The sequence below is a fragment of the Abrus precatorius genome, unplaced genomic scaffold (assembly GCF_003935025.1).
Source record: "Abrus precatorius isolate BTA unplaced genomic scaffold, Abrus_2018 Scaffold7, whole genome shotgun sequence".
In the NCBI taxonomy this organism is placed as follows: domain Eukaryota; kingdom Viridiplantae; phylum Streptophyta; class Magnoliopsida; order Fabales; family Fabaceae; genus Abrus; species Abrus precatorius.
The window spans coordinates 36,042,989-36,069,392 of record NW_020874417.1 but is presented as its reverse complement, the minus strand read 5'-3'; the positions used below and the strand labels follow the sequence as shown (position 1 = coordinate 36,069,392).

The window sequence follows — 26,404 nt, the reverse complement described above, 5'->3', positions numbered from 1 at the left end:
TCAATTATTATATTTTATTCTTACATTTTTTTCGCTCTTTATTTTTTAACCGTTTACTTAATTTATTTAAATATTATGAGCTTTTTATTTGATCCGTATAAACATTAAGAAATTTCTATCTAAACAGGCATTTAAAACGACTAAATAAAAAAAATATTTTGTAAAGATAAGCTTTCCACAAAAGTCGTCACTAAAAAAACGAATGAATAGATAAAAAGCTAAGTAAACCTATTTTTTATGTAATAAATATTGTCACGAAAAAAAGAAAGACAAAAATAAAAATAAACAAAGAGAAGATGGTGTACGTAAGAGAAAATGTATGATAATCATTTTATCTTTCTCTCTCCCAGGTTAGACAGAAACCTAAGTATATATACACATCATCATTCATCAACAAAGAATCATTCTCCACCGTTACACATTAGTTATCATGGAGTCCTTTGGTGTTAACGTTGAAGGTCAAGGTGATACGCTAAGGGCTATTTTCCTTCCCTTTATATCAATAAGTCATCTCGTTCCCGTTGTAGACATAGGCAGGATCTTCGCCATGCACGGTGTGGATGTTACCATCATCACCACACCAGCAAATGCCGCCGTTTTTCAAAGCTCAATCGACCGTGACTCTAGCCGTGGTCGATCCATTAGGACCCATGTTGTTAAGTTCCCACAAGTTGCTGGTTTGCCAGAAGGCATGGAGATCGTAAACGCTGACACTCCTAAAGACATGGCTTCCAAAATCATGGAGGGAGTGTACATTCTTGAAGGGCAATTTCAACAACTTTTCCGTGAGATGAAACCTGATTTCATAGTCACTGACATGTTCTACCCTTGGAGTGTTGATACTGCTGCTGAATTGGGAATTCCAAGGCTGATCTATGTTGGTGGGACTTACTTTGCACACTGTGCAATGGACTCTCTTGAACGGTTTGCACCTCACACCAAGGTCGATTCGGATGATGAGAGTTTTTTGCTTCCTGGGTTGCCTCACAAGTTGGAGATGACACGTTGGCAGATACCTGAACGGTTTAAAGTAGAAAATCATGAGTTTTCTGATCTTATGAAGAAAGTGAAAGAATCAGAGAAAAGGAGCTATGGATCAGTGTTCAAAAGCTTTTATGCGCTTGAGGGAGCTTACGAGGATCATTACAAGGCAACCATGGGAACCAAGAGTTGGAACGTGGGACCAATTTCGTCATGGGTGAACCAAGATGATGCGGATAAAGCCGGTAGAGGACATGCCAACAAAGAAGGACAAGAAGAAAAAGGAAAAGAAGGGTTGCTTACGTGGCTTGATTCTAAGAAAGAGGACTCTGTAGTCTACATGTGTTTTGGGAGCATGAACAAGTTCTCTTCTGCACAGCTTGTTGAAATAGCTCATGCCCTTGAAGATTCTGGCCATGATTTCATCTGGGTGGTTAAGAAAATTGATGAAGATGAAGATGAAGGGGTTAGGGGTTTTCTTGAGGAATTTGAGAAGAGGGTGCAGGCAAGCAACAGGGGTTATCTAATATGGGGTTGGGCACCACAACTTCTCATACTAGAGCATCCTGCAACTGGAGCTGTGGTGACTCACTGTGGAATGAACACCGTTATTGAAAGTGTTGATGCAGGCTTGCCAATGGTAACTTGGCCTCTTTTTGCGGAACAGTTTTTCAATGAGAAGTTACTGGTGGATGTGCTCAAAATCGGAGTGCCAGTTGGAATAAAAAAATGGAAGCATTGGAGTGATTTTGGAGACGAGATAGTGAAAAGGGAAGACATGGTAAAAGCGATTGCTTTATTGATGGATAGTGGGGAAGAGTCTCTGGAAATGAAGAAGCGAGTGAAAGCCCTCAGTGTTGCTGCAAAGAAAGCCATTGAAGTTGGTGGGTCTTCTTACAACAATTTGAAAGATCTAATTGAAGAGCTAAAATCAATCAAACTTCAAAAGGACAACCGCAAAGTGGAGGCAGAGGCTTAGTGGAGAGTTAGTGAGTGATCTCAGGTAATGAGTTAATATGCATTAATATGATATTAAGCGATGAACAGGGGTTTGCCTTCAATAAACATCTATAGTAATTATAGCATAGCTAATAATCTAAATTAGTTCCAGCTGTATTATGAACACCATGTTCGGGGATTCAGAAAAATCCTACAGCTTGGTCCTTGCAGTTGAATGGGCAATAAATCGTGTAAAAAATCAATACACAACACTGTGAAACCTAAACAGCTAAGGTTGTTTTCTTTATGGTTGCAACAATTTAATATTATAATATATACTCGCCAGTCAAAATGCATGTCAAAGTAAAAAACAAGCGCCTTTGCCTCTGATACTCAAATAAAGCAACAGTTTTGTTTGTATTTGTGTTTGAATATTTATCATTACATATTTTTACCCTATTGAATGTAACTTTTTTGTTGTGTTGTATTGTATCCATTATTTTTACATGATTTTAAACCTTTGTTTTGGAATTAATTTAGTGTTTATAAACTCGATTCACTTCTATTATTTGACCTTTCAATTTCCTTGACACGCACACCGGTGGAAAAATAAACTTAGTTATGAACGCGTGATAGTCTTGATGATCTAACTTCGATCTAGAATGGTGTATTATTCTTTATTCATCTAGAGACAGAGAATGGTTGGGGGTTGGAATGGGATTGAAGGAAGGTCTGGCCCTCTTCGGAATGGTGCCGAACGATAGCATAGTCTAGTCTAGACAGAGGAAGGGAAGAAAAACAGGGACAGTCCCGCAATGAAGGAGCGACCTAACAAACACGGTTCCATTTTTTAAAAAAAATTATAAAACATTCTTCATTCAAATAAATTTATAATCTTGATAGAAGGATCATTTTTTAATTTAACTATTATATATATTTTTTATAATGCACACCTTCAAACATTTTTAACTTTTTTTTGTTTACATTTTCAATATGTTTCAAATTTAATTTAAATAATTTTTTTTGCATTATTAAATAAAATATCAAACATATTATTATGTTGATTAAATTTTTTTAACTGTAGCGGAATTTGATTTTTCGGAAGAAAAATAAGCTGACATGTTATCAGCGAGACTGACAAATTGTATAATAATTTATGAATACTCCTTTCTTTATATCTTTCTTAATTACATTATTTATTTTATCACACTTTTCTCTGTCTCTCTATCTCACTTGTTATATGAATCACTGTATATATGTATATATATTGTAAGAATATGATATCTCTTATCATTATTATTCTTTTATTTAAATAATAATAATAAGAAAGAGGGGTGTAAGACAGCTCGTGAGAGTTACCCGTAATAGAAAAACGAATTTTAAGAAAGAAAAGGTGTAAAATTGTGAGCACCAAAACGAAGAAAAGTCACGGATCAAAGTTGCAACCAGCCAAAAAATCGAAGGTCAATCAATAAACATGAATTTAGGAAACTGCAGAGATGATAGGAAAAAGGCCGTTGCAATGAAGCACGAAAATTAGCGGTGGACGAAAAATCTGGATATAGAAGTTTAATTTATAATTCAAGTTAAACTGGATTAAAAAATTTAGATTAAAAAAATAAAATATTTAATTTACTTTATTTTTTATTCAGACATGATTTAAATTTTATTTTACAAAACTAGATTTATTTTTATTAAAACTGAATTTATTTCATCTTAATTTTTGCAACGCAGCCCCTGAATGTCTTATATAACTGCAAGTGAAATAAAATAAAGACTGTTAAGTAATAGCTAAGAATGCGACTAGCTTAACTAGTTTACTTCCTTCCTTGTTACAAGAAAAAGAGAGGTAGAGAGGTGACAAAGACCATGAGACTGCTTTAACAAATTCTATCCGGAAAAATCCATCTCATGATTTGATTTTGCATAAAATATTTAACCATGCAAGGAATGTGGCATTAAGTCACATCAGTCAACTTTAAAATATCTAATACAATAAATAATGACATGACTTCGTTTAATCAAATAATTATATTTACTATGAATAATCAATTTAAGTAACTCAATTGACTTGTGCATGTTTCTCAAAATCATCAGCTGAAACGGGCAAAGTAAACTAGATCACTTGACACCATAGTAATTTGATGGCTTAGAAACAAGGGTTTTACAACAGGAGTTCGAAGGTAAGGAATGTACAAACAAGGAATATAGTCTTTGAACACGACTTCAAAAATACTGGAGCTTTGACAATTCTTGGACAAGGTTATGCGAAAATAGCCCAAAATATTAGTACCTTCTAACACGGGAGAACAAGGTGGGATTTATTTGAACTGAAATTCATTCTTTCTGTATTCTTTTCATTAAAAAGTTATGATTTCTAGAATGAATCTGTCGTCTGATTAGAGATTTAAACTTCATTTTTTACAGTAAAATAAAGAATAATGTAATTGCAATTTAACATTTTTCTATCAAATTAGACATCAAAGAAAATAAGTCAATACATGTTTCTATATTAAACTAGACGGAGTAGAATTATAAGATAAAGATAGTCACAGTAATATTAAATAAAAGGAAAACCTTCTTCAATTGACCTTTGCTGTAATTGCACCTCTTGTGCTTCTTTCATAAGAATATTCCTGCACAAGATTGCTATGTTAAAATGAATTCAAAATGCAAACACAGAAAATAAAAAAATAAAAATCTAGAAGAATCTAAATAATGTTATCTGAAATGGAAAAAACCATGTAATAGACTAAAACCATAAGTCATTTCTTGTATACTCTCGATGATTCTAAAAAGTATGACATCACTACGTATCCATCTCATTACTGATTATTAGCAGTGGAAGAGCTGGACACACTGGAAAATGATGGCTTGGGGAATATATATTTTTTAATGTAGAGTCCTTAAAAACTTGGTGGGCAGGAGGGAAGGCCTCTCATGATTTACACCAGGCACTGCCTCTGCCAATAAGGGTTGCCTCGATTGGTAAAATCAAACACCATTGACAAAACAATAGCCATTGCTAAGACTTGTCACGATATTGCAAACAACGCAATTCCTTAAAGCAACATAAGAAGCCCTACATGTGTTACACATTAAATACAAAATATCTGCAAAGTCACTGGTATAAACATGACTTTAGGAAGGTCAATAAACATGAATTTAGGAAACTGCAGAGATGACAAGAAAAAGGCCGTTGCAATGAAGCACGAAAATAAGCAATCACAGCAAAAGTTTAGATTGCAAAAGTTGCCTGTTAATTTGCAGGGCATTACTCAGCAACCCTTGAAAATTGGAGGGTTTTGGTATCCTCTGCAACGTGGCTACTGCATATTTGAGTTAATATGTTATTAATTTCAAATTAACTTTTAAATCTTTAATCATGAAACTTTGCATTTAGTACTTTTCTTAATAATTTTTGTAATATAATCCTTATATAAATTGAGAAAAAAGCCCGAACAAAAATCACCAGTACTCGAACAAGAATTTGATTTCATGAATGTCTTCGATGTTAGCAGTTATGCGAAATCTTCACACACTTGTTCTTCGTTAAAGAAATTCCCTTCATTGAACCCTTTAATTCTTTCTGTGTTTTTTCAGAGCACTTCTATTTATGAGAATAAAAGTTATGTTGAAGCCACTTGAGCATGTTTTGTTTGTTAGAACTATAGGATTTAAAAGAAAACTGGCTAGACAAATGATTATTTTGTAAAAATAAATATGTAATTTGTAGGGACTAAATTAAAAATAAAAAAATAAAAAGACATTATGGTTAATAACTAGACGGTTCCTACACCGTCTAAATTATAAGGCTACTATTGAAATCTTCTAATTTACATTGGTTTCATAATTTATGTTACCTTCAAATATATTCTACAAAAAATTTTAAAAACTTATTTTTTATTTTATTTTAACACATAACACGAACAAACATCAAAATATTTTTATAAGACAGATAATAGTTATTTTGCTTAATAATATTTTAATTTTAAATTAAAAGTTTTTAAAATAAATTATAAAAATGACAAAATAACTAATAATTTTGTAGATAAATTTATTTTAATGTTTAATATGTACATTTAAAGTGAAAATAAGTGTTAACTAATGTGTTAAATGAATAAAATTCAACATTTATAGTAATTATTAAGCAAAATAACAACTACAATAATTTTTTTTTAAACAATTTATTATACTTTTTAATTAAATATTTCAGTATGATTCTTCTAACAAGAGAAATAATATTAGTAACATCATGTTTAATAATTTTTATATACATTATTTATTAGTGATTAACTTTTATTACAAATTATATGCATACGTAAATCCTAGTTCTCACATAAAAAATTATATTCTTGATAAAATTTAATTACTAATTAAGATGTTTGTGAAAAAACATAAATAAAAAATATTACATTCTCGTTTTCTTTTAATTTTATTTTAATAATTATCTAATTTAACAAAATAAATTATTTTTAATTTATGTTAATAAAATTTTAAATAAATTTATGACATCAATCTTTAATAAAAAATTTACCAAATATAATTTTAATTTAGTTATTACTAAAACACACATTATTTTTAAAAAAATGCTTGTTAAAAAAACTCATTAATAAGGTTCCAACTCTTAAAATTAACATTTATATTATAAATGATGTGTAAATACGTTTTATTGCTGTAATTAATTTTATCTCTACATATTTATTAGTTTTGTTTTAAATTTTAAAGATTGCGTTTACTATTTAACATCTTTTTATTCTTTCTGAATACTTATTGTTATGTTTATAATTTAAAAAAATTAATTTAAAATTAATTTTCAAGGGTCTCATCTCTTAAATTTATGGTAATAATATATATTAATGATTAAAATTTAATATAAATTTATTTTATATTTTATATTAAATTATTATTTTAAAGTAAGTTATATTTTAAAATTATTTAATTTTATTAATTTTGTTACCATTTTCATACATTTTATTCATAATTAAATTAAATATTTATAAAAAAAAACAGGTTCTTTAATTATATATATATATATATATATATATATATATATATATATAACATACCTATATAGAAGTAAAATGGTTAAATTATTCTATTAACATTGAATACTATATTTATTGTTTAGTCATGAATTAACATATCAACATGAATCGGTAAATTTTCATAGTAATTAATATAAAAAATTAATTTTATAATATATTTTAATTATTTAATTTACAATGAACCAAAATAATATATTTAATTTCAATCTTCAAATATGGTTAGACATTTTTTACCGTGCCAAATCAAAACTTATTCATCATCATTAATTACAGACCATCCGATTGATTTTGTTTCTTAAATAATTTGAAAATAGAATGTCAACTTTCTTATTAAAAAAATTGAAATCCTTTCAAGCCTTCGACTTGTCTTTTCATTGTTTTCCTAAAAACATTACATGTTTGCTCAACATCTATACCACAAAGCCAATCTCTATCCGTATTATGATTGTCTTTTTAAAAATACTTAAAGCATGTTTATTTTACAATTTTTTTTAAAAAAACTGAAAATAGTTTTTAAAAGAAATATTAAACATACCCTTAGTTTCTTTTATATTTATTTTTTATTGTTTTTTCTTTTTATCTCTCTCTCTCTTTTTTTAAACCCATTTAACGCTTAAAAATCGAGTGTACTAGTCATTTTTCTTTAAAATATCCGAGTTCAACTTTAAAAATAACTTTGATGGGTTAACTTTGGAAGCGTGATAGTAGGTGGGAAATGTTAGTATATTTTAAATGTTTTATTCAATGTAAGAGTTGCATTTAATTTCCACCAACTCCATTTAGACTTTATATTCTCTTAAAATATAGTGTTATGGTTTTGATTTATCGCTTTTTCATAGACGTAGTTGTAAAATTGGTTGGATCTCATCCGAATTGGCTAGATAGTTAAAATCTTACAATCTGCTTAAGAGAAACTTAGATTAAGAGCGGATAAGAAATAAATCTACGTGCTTTTTTATAGTTTATTGATAAACTATTTAATGAAAATATATTTGATAAAAAAATTCATATAAAAATAAGAATTGTTGTAAGATAAATTGAATTTTATTCTAATTTCCATAATCTTCCGTTGATAAATTTTAATTTAACTTTTGATGTTGAAGTTAAGTCAACTATATTAATATTTAGTTAATAAATATAAAACAATGAATAAAAATATCATTAATTACCTTATTTAAAACCATTTATCATCTTATAAACTAAGATAATTAATTTAAATTTTAATTTGATTATAAATTTATTTATTTATTAAATAAGACAATACGAATAAATTTATATTATCATTTTAATAATTTTACATTGTAAAAAAAGATTTGATGATTTTATTAAATTACTTACATTGGTTTAAAGGTAGTAAAGGAAAGACTATTTTTTTTAAAATTGTAAACAGTATCACAGTAAACTTTATTTTCTTTAAAAAAATGTTATAAAACAAGATTAACATGTTTAAACGACTCAGCTAACTGTCTACGAATTAAGTTGGACTTCATTTAATTTGTACTTTTGGCAACGGAGTCTCAAATGAATGGGATTTTATTGATTATAAAAAAGTATCTATGCAGATATGCTTGTCGGCTATAGCATTTTCAATGGAAGAACATTAATAAACTATCGCTTAATCACATCATTCGAATCATGTAGTTGGATTTGGTCGGGCGAAAAATAATTTCATATGTTAACATATGTTCAACCAACTGTTTTTACTTAAATTCACGAGTTTCTACTTTATTCATACTATTCATTTACACCTTCATAATTTTTTTTTTAAAGATGGGTTTCTTCTACCGACAAGCCCATTGACTCTATAAGCCCAATATTGGGTCATCTATTCTTGACAAGGAAGTCCGAAATTATTCTCCCATATGGACCAAAGAAAATAAAAAGAAGAAAGTATTCTCCTATTAATGCTCCATTTTTAGCTCCTATAACGTTTTCACCAAGAATGACAAAACAGCATTTGACCCTTTTCAATACATAGCTGTGTATGTGAGAATGAGTTTGGATTGTAGTTGGTAAGAGGACAATGGAGAAACTATGAGAAAAGACAAGGCTAGTTTTTGTAAGAAGAGAATGCCGCCGCCATTGAAAATCACATTGGAGCGTGCATGCGTGTCCTTCTTCTGAAGGAGACCATCGTCTTCGTGTAGCAGCATGAACTATATGAGTTGTCACTAAAAGTCTAAAAGAGTCTCCCCATAGTCCTTGTCTCCAAATGCTTTTGATTGAAAAATACGGGTTTTGTTCATATAATTGCATAGTCGTGTCAATTAACTATAAATGTGTGTAATGTGTTTGCACTTGAGGTTAATAACATTATTGTTTTCCTTTTTCATTCATTGTTCTTGTAACTCTTTCTATTTTTACTTTTTATAAATTGCTGCTGACCTAGGAGTAGAAACGTTTGTCATTTGAATATGAATATATTTTTAAAATAAAAGATATGTTAAAAAGCTGGACAGTTTTGTTTTAAAAGCTAGCATTAGTTATTTTGTTTGACTGTTTTTGTATTCCCCATGCTTGAATATTTTAGGGACTTTAAGACTAAAAAAAGAAGCAGTACAGTTATGGATGCAGGCTCTTATCCTTTTATATATACACCATAATTCTTTAAGATTTTCCATTTGGTTTCTTGTACTTTGGATCTTTGTCTAAATGAATGGCAACAGAATAGAAACCAACAAAGAAAACGATGATTGGGACTTCATTGCATAAAATTTATTTAATTTTATTTGTTTTGGGGTCCCTTCTCATTGATCAACTTAAAACAAATTAAAATAAAATACAGCTTGATTGATGTTAAGATTATTAGCCACGGAAGCAACACTGTAATTTTCACCAAGTCTGGAAAGTGGGTGTCTAAACTAGAGCTTTGTTGGCCAGTTTATATGCTTGTCATATTTTGACTATACAAGAAATAAAACAACAATAATAATAATAAAAAGTATACGTTGGAAGCGAATTTTACGATCCCATGCTTAGCTGTGTGTATTAAGGAAAGGGATCAGATTAAGAAACCGAAGTTTAAGTAACTTTAGTACTATATAATTTATTAATTTGTTAGATTGTAAAATTGGCTGTGTTTCCATTTGGTCTCTGATGTTGTGTATTATTTCAAAGCACATGTAGTGTTATGTATATATATATTTTAAAAAATTGTGATGGGTTAAGCCGTTTTAACAACAACAGGAGTAATAAATAGACTCAATTCTGCTGCTACTATGTGATGGGTTTAGAAGATAGAGCTACCAAAGGTAGTTAGAGGGCATGCTTAAAATTATAGTAACCCCTTATATAAACTTGACCCGTGTGTGACACAAAAAATGAGACTTTTATCTCTTATTAACATCAATGTCAAAAAATTCATAGTTATTTATGGCTACGCTGTCATTCTTTGAAAGATTGACAACATCCTTTGCAACTATTGGCTGTGTATTGGAACTTTTTTTGGGCAAATAAAATAAGACTTAAAGAAAAGACAATAACGAGAAGAAATGGAATAAAAACTGTCTCGACAAAAATAATTACAAGAAAGTTGATAATAATATTATTAACTATCCCTGTCAAAAGACCTCATAATTCCCGAAAAGCACACATTTCACTTTATTCTATTCCATGGTAATATCTGAGAATAAAAATCCAGTTGACAGTGATTTACTTTTTCCAAAGGATCCACGGTGTAGAATTCAGCTGTCTCATGAAAACAAGAGACAGGCGTGACCTTAGCATGAGCACCCTGATTCTAAAAAATTCCTTGTGATTTGTTTATCCATAGTGGTTGGATTAGGTCTTTTCTTGGGTGTTCTGATTGTGATTTTCCCAACTTTTGAATGAAAAAGACCAAATTAGCCTTGCTTGTGACCCTCTTCTGATGTGACTTTTAGGAAGGACCAGCAAGGCATTGCATTGCATGCAACAAGAGAACAGAAAGGACCCCAACCCAAGTCAGCCAAACACAGCAAATAGAGTTTCAGAATCCTTTTTTGCCCTTTCCATGTCAGTGACCCTAAACGGTAACAGTACAGTACACTGCCTCCGCTGAATTTCAGACACACAGTGCCATTTACCCCTCACCCAATCAACCATCAGGTGTTTTGTTTTTCCACTTTACAAAGCAAAAGAAAAAAAATAATATAAAAACAAGAAAAACGAAACAGCCTTATTATTATTATTATTCCTTCCTTACCATTTACTTGTTTAGTATTTTCTTTTGCTTAGTTTAATAAATTAGTTCCTTCCATTTCTTTTACCAATGCTTACTGATTTCCCAGTGTTGGTTTACGGTTTCATTGTTCCATTGTCCTTTTTTTTTCCTTTTTGAATTTTCTGTGAGGTCCAGTGGGGTTGGGTGATGAGTGAAAGTTTGTCTGGAAGTGAGTAAGAAGATACGAAATAAGAGATAGAAAGAGAGAGAGAGAGAGAGTGGTGTAGCTGTTTCATGCTGCTTTCACACATCCTATGTCGTTATGTGGCTAAGGATTGGGTCCACCGACCCGTAGGCCTTACCTTCTCTCTCTCATTAATTTTCCATATTGTAAAAATTTCATTTATGACAAGAGAGATGTGAGCAAAATCTGGAAAAACTTTTGAAGAGGGAAAAAAGGCAGAGAATAATAAAGAAAAAGGAAAAAAAAAAAGAAGAAAGGAGCAAAATGCTGTGTGTATATGTGTTGGTGTATATGCATGACACCAAATCAGTGAAGAAACTCAGTGTTATTGCTAGCTCAATTTTCTCATTTAAAACAACCCAACCTCAGGAGGAAAACCACATCAAGCAGTGTCCATGGAGGGATTGATTTACTATTTCTTCTTCTGTCTATTCTAGCCTTCTCTTCCCCCTCTAGATTTTTCTTTTGCTATCAATCTGCGACAATTCTATTGCTTTTTCTGGGATTGGGGATATGAATTGAGGAGGACTCAAATTGCATGTGGGTTTTCCAGAATTCTGATTAAGGTTTAAGGTTAAAGGAGAGAAAAGAACACTCCCAGGTGAAGCAGAAGAAGGTTAATTGTTATAAATAGGACTTTCTATAAGAGATGGCGGCATCATCTTCCTCAGCATCGCTCTTTGGATTTAGAGAAGAGGATCAGAACCAGATGAAGCAACAGCATTCCTTGACACCAACATCATCTGCAACTCCAGCTGCACCCCCACCCCCGAAGAAAAAGAGAAACCAACCTGGAACACCAAGCAAGTATCTTAAAAATCTTATCGGAAAGATCTAACCTCTAAATCGTTTCCCATATCAATTAAACAATTTTTTTCTACTTCATAGATTTTATCTATTTCATTCTACAATTTTTTTAATCTGGGGAAGCTACCCATTTTTATATATATACACACACATAAATGAATTCCGGCTGAGGGAACCCTAATTTAAAAAGAAGTGTAAAACGGATTGAAATTAAATGAATTTGTCTTTGTAAATCTTTGTCTTGAAGCTTTCTCAATTTGATTGCATGTCTTTTAATTATTATTATTTTTTGCTTGATTGTGTGAATTAATTTTCTAATAATTTGTTGTTTGGCATTTTTCCACGGTAACAGATCCAGATGCGGAGGTGATAGCACTATCTCCCAAGACCCTAATGGCAACAAACAGGTTTATATGTGAGGTGTGCAACAAAGGGTTCCAAAGGGAGCAAAACCTACAGCTACACAGAAGAGGACACAACCTGCCTTGGAAGCTTAAGCAGAAGACTACAAAAGAGCCAAAGAAAAAGGTTTATCTGTGTCCTGAGCCCACATGCGTCCACCATGACCCTTCAAGGGCTTTAGGTGACCTCACAGGGATCAAGAAGCACTACTCTCGCAAACATGGTGAGAAGAAGTGGAAGTGTGACAAGTGCTCAAAGAAGTATGCTGTTCAATCAGATTGGAAAGCCCATTCTAAGACTTGCGGCACCAGAGAATATAGATGTGACTGTGGCACCCTCTTCTCCAGGTATAACATACTAACGTGCAATTCAATTGACTTATTTGTTATTGTTACCTTTTTTCCAAACAGTTGTTTTACTAAGCATGTGGTTTTGTTTAATATACAACTTTAGTCTAACACGGCTATAAATGGCCATAAACATGCTGAAGGAGGAACAGTGTTTGGTATGGTTTTGGCATGTTTGGGGTTGGCTTAAGGCTCATCTTAGATTCTTCTTGAAAACAATGTCTATAGTGAGGTAAAGGGGTTGGATATGCTTTTCTTTATCCATTGAGTTTGGTTTCCTTGCATTATTTGATTGATTAAGTTTCTGTCCACTCCTTGGTTTCTTCTCTAGTGTATGGTTTCCTTTGTCATCTTTCCTTTCTATTGGTACGGTGGCCAACCAAGTGAAATGGAAGGAAACATCCCCCCACGTGAATCATCTCTGGACACTGCCTTGGAGGTAGGGATCTCAGAACAAACACACGGAGGAACAACACCCTCTCTCTCTTCCTTTCCCATTTTTCTTAGGAAAAACTGCTGTTTTTTCGCCCATTTCTCTCTCTCTTTTTTCTCCTATTCACGTGTTGCTATGGCATGAATAAGAGAGAGAGTATGTGTGTGGTGTTGTGATATGTTGTTACCAGCTTTGTTTTCTTCCGGGTTGGCTAGACGTGTTCAGTACTGTGTTCTTGCAGGTTCTCCTTTTCATGATAACGTTAGGGCCTAATCAAGTAATCAACTCTTCCCTCTCTCTCTATATATATACTACTATTTCTTATGTACTATTTTCTTTTTCTTCCACATGATTTGAAGTTAAATGAATTTGGTGGTGGAACAAGTGGTCATGCTGTGCTCAGATCAGAGATCTGATGTACCCATTAAATGTTAATGATTAAATTCAATGTGGGCACATCTTGTTGACAATTTTTATAGTTTTGGAGTCAAACTCAGTTGGGTTTGAGCACAATTCCACAATCATTGTTCTTGATTGACCTCAATTTAATTTTCTCAACATTCAATATATTCTTCGGTTTCATTTATTGAACACCCAGACCTTGCCGAATGTCCTTCACATCGCACTTCTTTAATTAATTAATTGATTAAACTTTTTTTTTTTTATATATCAAGTTTGAGAAAATTATTCCACCTACTTGTTGTGTACCCTTTTAGAAATTTTTAGTTATCTTCTCAATCGCCTTTAAAGTTATCACATTATTATTTTATCTAATTACTGGTTTCATAAATACACGCAAATATTTGTCCTTGCATTAATTAAGTTTTTTTTACGTAATTTTGTAGTTAGGATTTTTGTTGTCTTTTAGTTGGAAAGGCAAAGTCTTGGTTTTAGTAATCTATTTATACGTTAGGATAATTAATACCCTTGTTATATTTTCTCTGTAGTTAACTATTTGATGTAACTTTTTTTTTTCATTTAAAATTAACGTTGAAAAGTTTTAATACAGAATATTGAACAAATTAAATTTTGTTATAATTATTAAATATATTTTCTTAAAAATAATTTTATGTTCTTAATAAAATTATAAAATTATGTTTTCAATTTTTATGCATTTCACTGACATTATAATTAGTTACTGCATGTTTATAGATATATGCTTTATAATTATTATTGAAGTGAGCTATTCTTAATATGATTCTATGCATTATCCTTGACGAATCTTCGTTTCTTGGACAATTCAGCTGAGACAATTTAATACTTTCTTTTAGTAACACCAAAAAAAAATAAATCTAACAAATTAACATGCTTAAACTGATGAGTTTCAACTAGTATATATATCCAAACAAACCACTTGCCTTTCAGCTGGATTATTTTTCTTATTACAGTCCTCTCAAATAGTTTGATTTCAATTCACTCAATCATCATGAATTGGCAAAAGCTAGACACAATATGAATATTGAAAATTGGATTTAGTTATTACATGGGACATAGTATTCAACTAAATGATATCATTAACTTGGAACATGATCATTGCAGACGAGACAGCTTCATCACCCATAGGGCCTTCTGCGATGCACTGGCTCAAGAGAGTGCAAGGCAACCACCGAACCTGGGCGGTGCCATTAGCGGCCACAACTTATATGGAAGTAACAACATGGCTTTAAACTTATCTCAGGTGGGTCCCAACATGCAAGACCAAAATAACCAACCAAATGAACTATTGCGACTCGGTGGTGGTGCTGGTCGAACCGGTCAATTTGACCACATTATCGGTTCACCATTCAGATCTTCACAGCAACCCTTCTTCATGCCCGAACCGAACCAAAACTACCATCACCACCCTGAACAACAACAATGTTTGGTTCAAAACAAACCTTTCCAGGGACTAATGCAATTATCTGATCTTAACAACAATCATCATCATAATAACAGCGTGAACAATTCTCCATCAGCTGGTTCCACCCTCTTCAACCTTCCCTTTCTTTCAAGCAACACCACTAACACCACCAACACCTCCTTCTCTGAACACTTCAACAATGCCACCAATAATGGCAATGCAGGAGGCAACAATGAAGGGACCAATTTCTTCACAACTTCAAGTGCACCTTCTCTCTTCAGCACCTCTCTTCAAGGTGGCAGCAACAATAACAACAACAACAACAGTGCTATCTCTCACATGTCAGCAACTGCACTGCTTCAGAAAGCTGCACAAATGGGTGCAACTTCAAGCAACAGCACTGCTTCACTGTTGAAAAGCTTTGGAAGCGGTTCTTCTAGCAGCGGAGGATCAAAATCTGATCATAGGCCATTGGTTGCTGCTGCAAACTATGGTGGCATTTTTGGAGGAAGTGAGCATAGTAGTAATAGCAACCTGCAAGATCTTATGAACTCTTTTGCTGTTAGTGGGAACTCTTCACTTTTTGAAAGTGGATCTTCTGGAGGGTTTTCTGTTACTGGGTTTGAAGCATATGATCATAACAACAGGGACCCAAAATTGCATCCAATGAACATTGGAGGTTCTGATAGGCTCACCCGCGATTTTCTTGGTGTTGGGCAGATAGTGAGAAGCATGAGTGGTGGTGGTGGTGGAGGAGTTTCAGTTTCACACAGAGAACAACATCAGCAACGTGGGTTCAACTTGAGTTCTATGGAGGCAGAAAGAAACAATGCAGCAGCATCAGGGCAATCTTTTGGAGGTGGTGGAGGGAATTTTCAGTGACGATGGGAAAGGCATAATCATCCATCTGATGCAAAGAAAGTACAAAGGTACGTGCAATGAAATTAGTGACTTGTTTGGAATGATTACTTTGATGATTAAATAAGCATTTTCTTGATATATCATTAGGGGTTGCTTTTGTGTATGTTTTGTTATTGGTCCATGAGTGAGTTTAAAAGATGCTATACCCTTTTTTAAAAAGAAAAAAGAAAACTTTATTGAAAAAAGGAGTGTGTGCTCTGACAAGTTGTCTTGCATGGAGCTGACAGTGACGTCTTACAGTACTTTGTTTCTTCTATTGTCTTCTCCTTTTCATTTTCTTTCATTTTTGTATATACTTTGGGTTGGCAGAGTCACGAGTGTCAAACTGGTGAACTCGAGGGTGACTGAACAAATACCTGCTCTTATCAACATTTTATTCCAATCTCATCTATGTAATTTATATACAATAATTATCATAAAAGCCTGCACATGCTTTTTCATTATTTTATAACTTTACAGAGAATGTTTGATATGGACGAATCCAAAAGCTTTTATACGTGTAGTATGGTATATATAATGTTGCAATATAGCAAGACTAAATAACTTATTAATATTAAATTATGATATTTTGTGATTTATTTGTTTTGCTTGTTAATTTTATTTTAAGAATTTTTGTACAAAGGTGTAGTTGCTGCATGGTAGCAAATGGTTGCAAGATTTATTTACGAGACAGGTAAAGACAATTTAAGTTGACTGGTAGTGTTTTGTTTGATGTTTTATTTGCTTTAAAGTCTAACTAGATTTGACTAGATAATAAATATTAATATTGGGTTTCATTAATAATTATAAAGAGAGGATGCATGTTAAATTATTCCTATTCTATAAGTTTTTTAAAGGTCTTTCTAACCAGTGTTTTTAAATAAATTATTTTTAAAATTTGTTAAATCATATTAAAAATTACAAAAAATATATTTTGATATTTCCAATAATTTTTTTATTTTCAAAATAAAAAATGTATATAGTTGGCAGATTTCTGTATTCTACACTTTTTAAAAAAAATAATAATACCTTTTAATTAATTTTAGGGAAGTTATTGGCAGATAATAAGATTATACAAAATACATGATCATGAGAGAATATTATAAATAAAAGAGTGAGGTAACAGAAAAACAATATCATAAAAAAGGTTACAGAAATATATTGTATGAATACTTTTGAATTGTATGTCTAATTCTACTTTTTGAAACTGCCTTGTTGTTAGAATATATATTTCAACTATCTGTAGTCCTATGCATAGGCAAACTCAAATTAGGTGTTGTTCTACTTTAGCTAAGTAATTAAATAGCAAATTTTTAGATTTATCTTTTCTGGATTTCAGCAATAATAAGAATCACAGTCATTTATTGTATTTTTTTTTTTTCAGGTATTTCAACCCGTTCTGTTGAAACTTAACAGTCTAGCTCATCTAATTAAGGCTTCTGAGAGCAGGATTAGGGAAGCATGTGAAAGTTTCTGGAATTTACTAATAGCGCAAGCAAATTAGGCTCCAAGATTAGGCATCTTCAACTCCGTTACAACTTTCTGCTTTTTCTTCTCTACCTTTTTACAAGTTTATTCGGATTATAAACAAACTAGCTAGCATCATGATTTTCATGGTTTAAATAGATTTTGTTTTTGAACAATGCATTTGTTATATTTATACTTGACTGCCAGTAATGACTTTGTTCATACATAGTTTGGCCTTTTGTGCATAAACGTGCATGGACATCTTCAGACCATTATGGTCCCGTTTATATCACATGTTTCTTAGAAATATTTTTTTAAATCATAGTGATTATTGAATCGTGGCTTGAATGTGGTATATATTAATTAAATATATTTTAAAAATCAAACAATATATTAAAAAAGAGTTATGTAATAACTATTTAATTATTATCTTTAAATACATGATTAACTTATAAAATTATTATTTTCTAATTTCAAATTTTAATAAATACAACTGTATTTTATATTTTAAATTATTACTCAGTAATTATTATATACAGTGAATGATATTTATAGTTTAAGCCAAATAATAAAAAAAAAGTTGAGAAAAATCACATAATAAAAATAGATAAATTCATTAATTCTGCGGAGTTAACTTTATCTAAAACTAATTTTGGTACATCTTGTTAACAATTTTGGAGTGAAAACTTGCCCAGTTTGAGCATAAGACCACAATCATTGTTCTTGATTGACCGCAATTTAATTAATTTTTTCAACATCTAATATATTATTGGGTTCCATTTATTGAATACAGAGACCCTGCAGAAGTCCTTCACGTTACACTTCTTTAATTAATTGATTAATCATTTTATCATGTTTGGGGAAATTATTCCACCTACTTGTTGTGTACCCTTTTGGAAATTTTTAGTTATCTTCTCAATCGCTTGTAAAGTATTCACATTATTGTTATATCTACTTACTCATTTTATAAATGCAAATATTTGTCCTTGGGTTAATTAAGGTTTTTTTTTAACATAATTTTGTGTTAACTTTTGTTGTCTTTTAATTGAAAATGCTTAAGTCCTGATTATAGTAATCTATCTATACTTTAGGATAATTAATACCCTTGTTATATTGTCTCCGAACCATTAGATGTAACCTTATTTTAAATTAATATTAAAAATATTTAATAAAAAATATCATATCCCTCCTATATTAAAATACTACATATAAGACATAATTATGATAATTTTTTAAATTTTATTATAATTATTAAATGTTAGTTTTTTTTTCTTAATTTTTCCAGTAAATTTATAAAGTTTTATTTTTAATTTATAATATATATATATATATATATAAATATTTTTTTTAACATATTTTGTATAATAAAATTACTTTTTTTAAATTAAAATAAATTCGTGTAATACACAAATATTATAATTAGCTCCTATATTTATTCTGAAATTCTTTACATTTCTAGAAGTTCATTTGGATTATAAACAAACTACTTCATGATTTTCATGGTTTAAATATATATATTTTTTTAACAATGTATCTGTTATTTAAACTTGACTGCCAGTAATGACTTTGTTCATATATAGTTTGGCCTTTTGTGCATAAATGTGCATAGACATCTTCAGACTGTGATGGTCCCGTTTATATCACATGCTTCTTAGAATTATTCTTTTAAAATCATACTGATTATTGAATTTTAGAAAATGCGGTATACATTAAATATGTAGTTTTAAAATTAAATGTAAATAATGTATTCTTTGATCCGATTCAAGAGGAGGACACCACCGGATTTTCTTGCCAAAATTCAAAATTCTAAAATTTAATTAAAAGTTTTGAAGTTATAAGGACTTAGTTAACTTAAATTAAAGTAGTTTTAATTTTTTAACGATATTTTGTTAAAATTTCTTAAGTATTTAACACTGTAAAATTTACACCACATGAAAATTTTCCCTTTTTATATTTATTTTATTTTTATTCATAAAATAATATTTTAAGAATATAAATATAAATAGAAAATGAACTTCTCACGTTATTATAAATTTAAAATTCTTATATTCAATTTTCATCTTTTATTTAATAGTAACTAAACTATTAAATTATAACTTATTAAATATAAATTAAATAAAATCTTCAAGTTAAGTGTAAGAACTTTTAAACTTTCAATGATGTGAAAAGATTCAGTTCTAATATAAATATATCTAAACTAACTTTAGCAACCGGCTTAAAAATTATAAATCCAGTATAACTCAACTTGTGTTTAATTAATTATTTTAAAATTTTTCTTTAAAAATTACCTAAATTAAACTCCCTAGTTGTTCTACATTGAGTGAATAAATAATAATTATTATATTACTTTGTACTTCAAAATTCCACATTAGACAGTACATACATAATATAAAGTTAAGAGAAAAATTATATTCAACTCTCGCGTACAAAACAGTGAGTGAAATACAGAAGCTCACAACATATATAAAAACCAATGGGAGATAAATTATCTCAATGTTGATTTTCCTTTTGCCATATTTTTTTTTTGAACTTAAAAAATAAAAGATTGAATTTCAGACTATCTTTATTATTTTTAGGCTTTATATAGAAAAAAAAAGAAGGATTAATAATTATTTACTATTATTAGAAAATTAATTAAATATAAAGAAAAATGTTAAGAGACTTTTCTAAATCTCTTAAAACTCTCTTAAACTTTTAAAAAAATTATGTAAGTAAGAATAAAAAATATATATTAAACTAACTTAATTTAGATAGTTCAATAATAATAATAATTATTATTATTTAGAATTTTTAATTATTTCATTGGGATAAATATCAGTGATTGAATAATTAAGTCATAATTTATTAATTAATTATATTATTAATTAAAATTTATTTGAAGTGTGAGGAATTTATCACAATTCAATGATTTCTGCAGCTTTTTTTGTTGCTGTTGGGTTGGCCATTAGGCTTGCTTCTATTAGACCTAAGGTTGGTTAAAGCATTGCTAATGGGCAAGCTATAGAGGGGATTGCGTGACAACCAAATGCAGAAGAAAAAAAATACAAAGTACTTTATTGCTTAGTTTAATTTTCATGAAAGTGTTTTTAGAGTTTATCTATTTTAGAAAGTTTCATTGATTGATTTATGCAGTGGAGTTTATTATTTATAAATCTAATTTTTAAATTAAATATTTAGTATAGTTTAAAGTTAGAATAACAATAAAATAGTTTTTTAAATGTTAATTTTTAGAATAAAATAAAAAAGAAATAAAAATGAAAAATTTAAAAATATAAATTTTTAGAAAGAGAAAAATATTTTTTTTATATTTTTTTAAATATAAATAAATAATAATATCATTTATATATTAAATCTTTTATTACCCTCTCTTTCAATTTTAAACATTTCATAAGAGGAGGATAATCCTCTTCCTTTCCTAAATCTTTTAAGCCATTTCCTTTTATTTCTATGTGAGCTATAAATCAAAGTTTTACTGGTTTTTTTTATTGGTGGAGCTTGTTCGCTCTATGTTTAATTGATTGTAAATTGAGAAAACTAGATACTAATTCCAGTTCATTGATTTTCTGGCCCCAATTGGAGTTTTTTCAGTCAACTTTATTTTTGGGTCAATTCTCAGAATTTTTTTTTTTTTGGGGGGGGGGGGGTCAGTCAATGTGAATGGGATAGCCATGTGGAGGTTTTTGGTGTTGAGCCATCTTTTGAATGTTACCCAGAACCAAAAGGGTTATGTTTTGAGTCACTGTATGCTTAATTGATTGTGAGTTGAGTAGATAAGAGTATATTCAAACTCATTGATTTTCTGGTAAAATTTTTGAGTCCAAATTGGGGTTTTATTTGGGGTCAATTTTCAGTAATTTTCTTTTGGGTGAGTCAATGTGAATGGTATAGCCATGGGGAGGTTCTTGGTGTTGGGTCATTGTTATTGGGTCCATCTTTTGAGCGTTGTCCAAATCGAAAAGGACTAGTTTTTTTAAGTCATGTGGCTCAACAAGTCTCCATTCTTCTCATAAACTGGACTTGAGACTATTCCTCTATTGCCTAGCTTTCTTGAATACTTATACTAGTCACACTTGGAAAAAGGTTGAAAAACAAAAAGGACTTAAAAAAAAATTGTACAACATTTTGTTATTTTCTTTAAGTAATAATGTTACATCGAAGACAACAATTAGAAATAAGTTGTCTATGCTTTGTTTTTAGTAAGTGAAAATATTTTTTTAATATTAAATAACTTAATTTGTATCACTAGAGTTGTCATTAGTTAAATTTAGAAATGAAAATGTTACAATAATTAAATTTAAATAAATAATTTTTAAACATTTATAAGAATTTTAAAAATTTAATAATATAAATAAAACTTTCTTCATAAATTAAAATTAATTTATACGCTTTTAAAATTTAAAGGAATAAATTGATTTTAATTTATGAACAAAATTTTATTTATTATATATATATATATATATATATATATATTATATAAAGACTTATTCACAAACTCTCTTAAATTAGACTAATATTTCACTAATTGCTTTTGTATATAATTTAATTGAATACAAACTTTTTGTTCAATAATATTGGTCGAAATCTTAAACAAAAGTGAATACAAACTTTTTGTATTCAATAAAATATTGAATACAAACTTTTTTTCAATAATATCTTTTTTTTAATCTAGAAATAAAATTAATTCAAAAGTATGAATAGTGAGATTTGAGAAAAAACAAAGGAACTTTAGTAAGTTAAATTTAAAATAATTAAAGTTTATATTTGAGAGAAAAATACTCTCAATGTAAACAAAATTTATCTTTTATTACTGCCATATGGAAGTTTAAACTACTTAAACAGGCAGAACAGTCTTCATATCCTTGTGCATTGTTCTAATCACAGTAGTAACCTGCTCAGTTTGATCTTCATTGGAGCATGCTGCAAGAAGTACCTTGGCTGTACCTCCATCTGGGTAACAACCAGCATCAATCATTTCTTCAAATATTTCCAAGCACCTTATGTAAAGCTTTTTTTTAGAGTAGGCTCCAATACGAGAAGTCCAAGTCACCACATCAGGTTTTAAACCTTTGCAAGGCAGCAACTGAAACAAGTCTTCCATTTTGTCAATAAATCCTGCTTGTCCATACCTATTTATCAATATATTATATGTGCTAATATCAGTTACATATGATCCTTTTTCCATCACTGTCAGAACTTCTTCCATCTTTCCAAATTGTCCTAATCGTCCATACAAGTTCAGCATGCTATTGAGGACATAAGTGTCTAGTTTCAAACCAGATTTACACATTTGGTTAAGAATGTCTTCACATTTACTCACACTTCCCATTTTGGAATAGGCAGACAAAAGTACCATGTGGGACTTCATTGTTGGTGTTATTCCCACTCTTTTCATATCTTCAAAAACAGCTTCAGCATCTGCATTTCATTAAAAAGGACGTGAAAGAAGATTAAGACATAGCTTGATATTTAGAAAAGCTTAAGAAACTCTCATGATCATTACTTCTAAGAGAATTCACCTTTTAATATGTTGAAAACAGATATTATTTTTTTTTGGGGGGGGGGGTGTATTTGAAGTAATGTTATTTGCAAAATGCATACATATGATGCGAATTCTTGGAAAGAATTCATATAGATCATTTGAAGAAACAAAACAAAATGATAATTTTCAAGGGAAGGTAATTACCATCTTGAAAACCTGCTTTCCCATATGCATCGACTAAGATATTATATGAGGCTCTATCTGGTTCACATCCCATGTGCTGCATTAGTGAAAAAATTTCTGCTGCCCCATAAGGATAACCTGCACGACTGTTGGGGGAAGAAAAATCTTGATCTTTAGTCTAGATATAAAAATTCCACTGTTAGATACAAATATCTCTTGAAATGAGTTAAGTATTTAATTTGTTCATGCCACTTAGTTTTTCTTTAGGACAATAGAACAAGAATTAGTAGGCTTTTGGGTTTCATTGGGTGCATAATAAAGTTAGATTAAAGTTTGGGTGAATATATCAATAATTTTCTCCTTCGTTAAAAGATTTCCAATGAAATGTGAGCAACTAAACCCTGCAATATCAACATGCTCAACGAGAATCTCTATGCAAGAAGGAATTTATGTAACCACCTGTAAGCTTCCATGAGGGCATTATAAGCATACACGTCCGGTTCGAGCCCTGCTTCTTGCATCTGCTCGAATATTTCCTCTGCTTTCTCGCAATGTCCCTCTCTCGCAAATGCATTCACCAGTGCAGTGTATGTGCAAATATTGGGTTTGCACTTATGGCTCATCATTTCGTTGAACAATTTCAAAGCCAGAAAGGATTTACCAGCCTGCATATATGAATTTCACACTTGAAAAACATTGTTATAACTGCACTATCAAGAAAATGTTAAAAAAAAAAAAAAACTTAGTAAAGTAAGCTCACCTTTCCATATAAATTAATCAACAAGGTATAAGTTTCAGTAGAAGGGTTGCAGCCATCCCTCTTCATCCTTTGGAAAATCTCTTCTGCTTTTTCAGGATTTCCTCCTTTCATTAATCCATTTATATAAGCATTGTATACAACTGCATCTGGATTTTCATTCTGATAAATGGTTAGCTATTTTAAAGAATCAAATTTCCAGTTATCATATATGGATGCATATATAAGTTTTTTTACTAAAAGTTTGGAATAAACTCACTTTGCATTCAATATACTTATCTAAAATTGGATGTTGACAAGTCATTGAACAGAAAAGTTGGCAAGAAAACCTTTTTTCACTGTCCTAGACTCCTGGTAACCTTCTCCCAACTAAATAAAAAATGCAGCATCTTTTCCTCTTCTTATTTTATGTAACCCTTCTATTAGGATCTGTACTAGTGTAAATTGGCAGGGCTCCTTAGACTTCTGAATACTAAGATTACCTACATCACTCAGGTCCTTAAAATCAGAGTTGGAAAATTATATCATTTAAGAGAATAACAAGCTCCATTTCACTCAAATATTTCTGAAGGTTAACATGAGTGTAAAGTACTAAATATCTAGAAAGCAACTTAAATGATCACATCTAAAGAAGACACAGCAACAGAGTGTTCTGAACATACAGTAGACTGACCCAAAAACACAGATATGTAAATGTTACAGATCTGATGGTGGATTTGATACTACCACTATAAAGGTTTATTTATTATAAAGAATTCCAACCAATAAAAGACATTTCTGTAGTTGGTATACTTTTGATAGTTTTGAGAACTAACATCGTGTCAAGTTCCAAATGCTTGATTATATTTCTCTTTCAGCATATATGGGTGAACAAGTTGATTCAGGAACATACTTGAAGGAAGGCCATAATTTCGCATTTCGGCAAAGACAGCTTCAGCTTTCTCTAGCAGGCCAGACATGCAGTAGGCCTTTATAAGAAGGGCATAAGTATCTTCAGTAGGAACACATCGAGCCTCAAGAAGCTGAAGATATGTGGATTCTGCCTCCTTGTGCAGAAGCTTTTGCCCAAAAGCATCTATAAGTAAATTATAGCATATGACATCTGGTTTGAATGAGCTCCTTAGCAGTATCCATCTACATATCTGTACAGATTTTTACCTTTTTTTTGTTATGTCCAACAATATAAATCCACTAGCCAAACGCCAAACAGAAAAGAAAAAAAATAAGTGCACTGCCCAATGATTCACATGTACATAATGATATTATTATCATTATCGCTTCCCAGCTCGTATGAAATAGATGCAGACTGACACATGAACCATGACTGGATGATTGATTCATTGTGTTTTTGGAAACATGTTGAACAGTCTAAAAACACGCAGAAGTTATTACTAGTAAGGTTGAAGTAAACATAAATCCATGGTCATTCAAACTTGGAATCCAAATATGCACTCAGTGGTAAAACTTTACAAACAAAAAATAATTTGACTTGATAAAAACTGTACCAGGTAAGATAAATCTGTTACAAACAGAAAAGTACATTATTAAATATGTCCAGAGATATCATTAAGTGTTCCATTGAATAATCCTGAAAAGTCAATATTCATACAAAAACGAAAAATAAATTAAATTTTGAAGGTCTGAAGCAGCATGAGTTTCTCACCGAAATGATTGAATCCCAGTGTTTCCTCATCCGAAGTTGAACAGCCACAGTGAAAATATCATCCCATGCATCAAGAGAGGCAGGTAGCTTGTCCAGTGAAGCCCAAATGCTCTCAGCATCCACACCCTTTTCAACATACTCCAGAATCTTCTCTGCAATGGGACTCAACACAGGGAAAATCCCATCAACAAAACCAGAACCGTATTTCCATCCTCGTCCTCTCAGAGAACCACCTGGTTAAAGAAACATAAACACTTTTCAAACATGACACACATTCCAACACATGTTTCAATGAAAAGTGACAAACTTGTGTATTAATTACATCTTTTCCTTGACACTTTCTTGTGATTAAAGTTCCTTAATTTTCCATTTTTGTCAATATAAACACTGTCTCTTTTGAACTTCTCCAAGGCAACTCTACTGGAATCATTTGCTTTCCATTCAGATTCATTCATGCAAGCTCTTGGTTCTATGAGTATGTGCCTTACTGAGCATATAGAATAAAACCTGCAGATAAGTTAATTAGTTAAGTTTGAGTGCCACTTCAATATGACCATTCTTAACATCCTATTGGATTGATGTCAATGCAACGGGCTATGTCCAAACATGGGTAAGAAAGAATGGAACACAAAATTGAAATGAAGGGAAATAAATGGAATGAAGCTTACATGAAGGCACGTAGGAGAAGGTTTGAATCTGGATAATGAAAGAACGGATTTTTTTAAGGCCAGAAAATTGGTTTGTTTTTTTGCTTCTGATATGACATGGAACAA

The 26,404-nt window shown here is 30.6% G+C and overlaps 3 protein-coding genes across 8 annotated transcripts; 2 read left to right on the top strand and 1 right to left on the bottom strand.

The window, feature by feature from the left end:
• The first annotated feature begins 430 nt into the window (after positions 1-430).
• On the top strand, positions 431-1,960 carry LOC113873499 (soyasapogenol B glucuronide galactosyltransferase-like). Its single transcript, XM_027511639.1, has one exon. It carries the CDS (start codon positions 431-433, stop codon positions 1,958-1,960), a length of 1,530 nt encoding a protein of 509 aa, XP_027367440.1.
• A 7,524-nt stretch (positions 1,961-9,484) lies between these two features.
• LOC113872263 (protein indeterminate-domain 5, chloroplastic-like) lies at positions 9,485-17,876 on the top strand. Of its 5 annotated transcripts, none has more exons than XR_003505861.1 (5): positions 9,485-12,156; positions 12,513-12,909; positions 14,882-16,111; positions 16,726-16,776; positions 17,467-17,876. XR_003505861.1 is itself a non-coding variant. In XM_027509686.1 (4 exons), the coding sequence occupies exons 1-3, from the start codon at positions 12,003-12,005 to the stop codon at positions 16,062-16,064; spliced, it is 1,734 nt and encodes a 577-aa protein (XP_027365487.1). In that variant the 5' UTR covers positions 9,485-12,002; the 3' UTR covers positions 16,065-16,111; positions 17,467-17,864. The 5 variants fall into 5 exon arrangements, 2 of the variants coding, with proteins under 2 accessions (XP_027365487.1, XP_027365488.1); XR_003505863.1 differs by having other exon boundaries at positions 16,732-16,776; positions 17,467-17,850; XR_003505862.1 differs by having other exon boundaries at positions 16,711-16,776; positions 17,467-17,744.
• A 4,380-nt stretch (positions 17,877-22,256) lies between these two features.
• Positions 22,257-26,397, bottom strand: LOC113872640 (pentatricopeptide repeat-containing protein At2g35130). 2 transcript variants are annotated; one of them, XM_027510345.1, is made up of 8 exons: positions 26,300-26,397; positions 25,954-26,138; positions 25,632-25,864; positions 24,861-25,110; positions 23,972-24,117; positions 23,671-23,876; positions 23,233-23,357; positions 22,281-22,964 (listed from the first exon to the last, which is right to left on the bottom strand). In XM_027510345.1, coding segments are annotated over exons 1-8 (1,731 nt in total). In that variant the 5' UTR covers positions 26,302-26,397; the 3' UTR covers positions 22,281-22,380. The 2 variants fall into 2 exon arrangements, with proteins under 2 accessions (XP_027366145.1, XP_027366146.1); XM_027510344.1 differs by having other exon boundaries at positions 22,257-22,964; positions 25,954-26,306.
• Between the last annotated feature and the right edge of the window lie 7 nt (positions 26,398-26,404).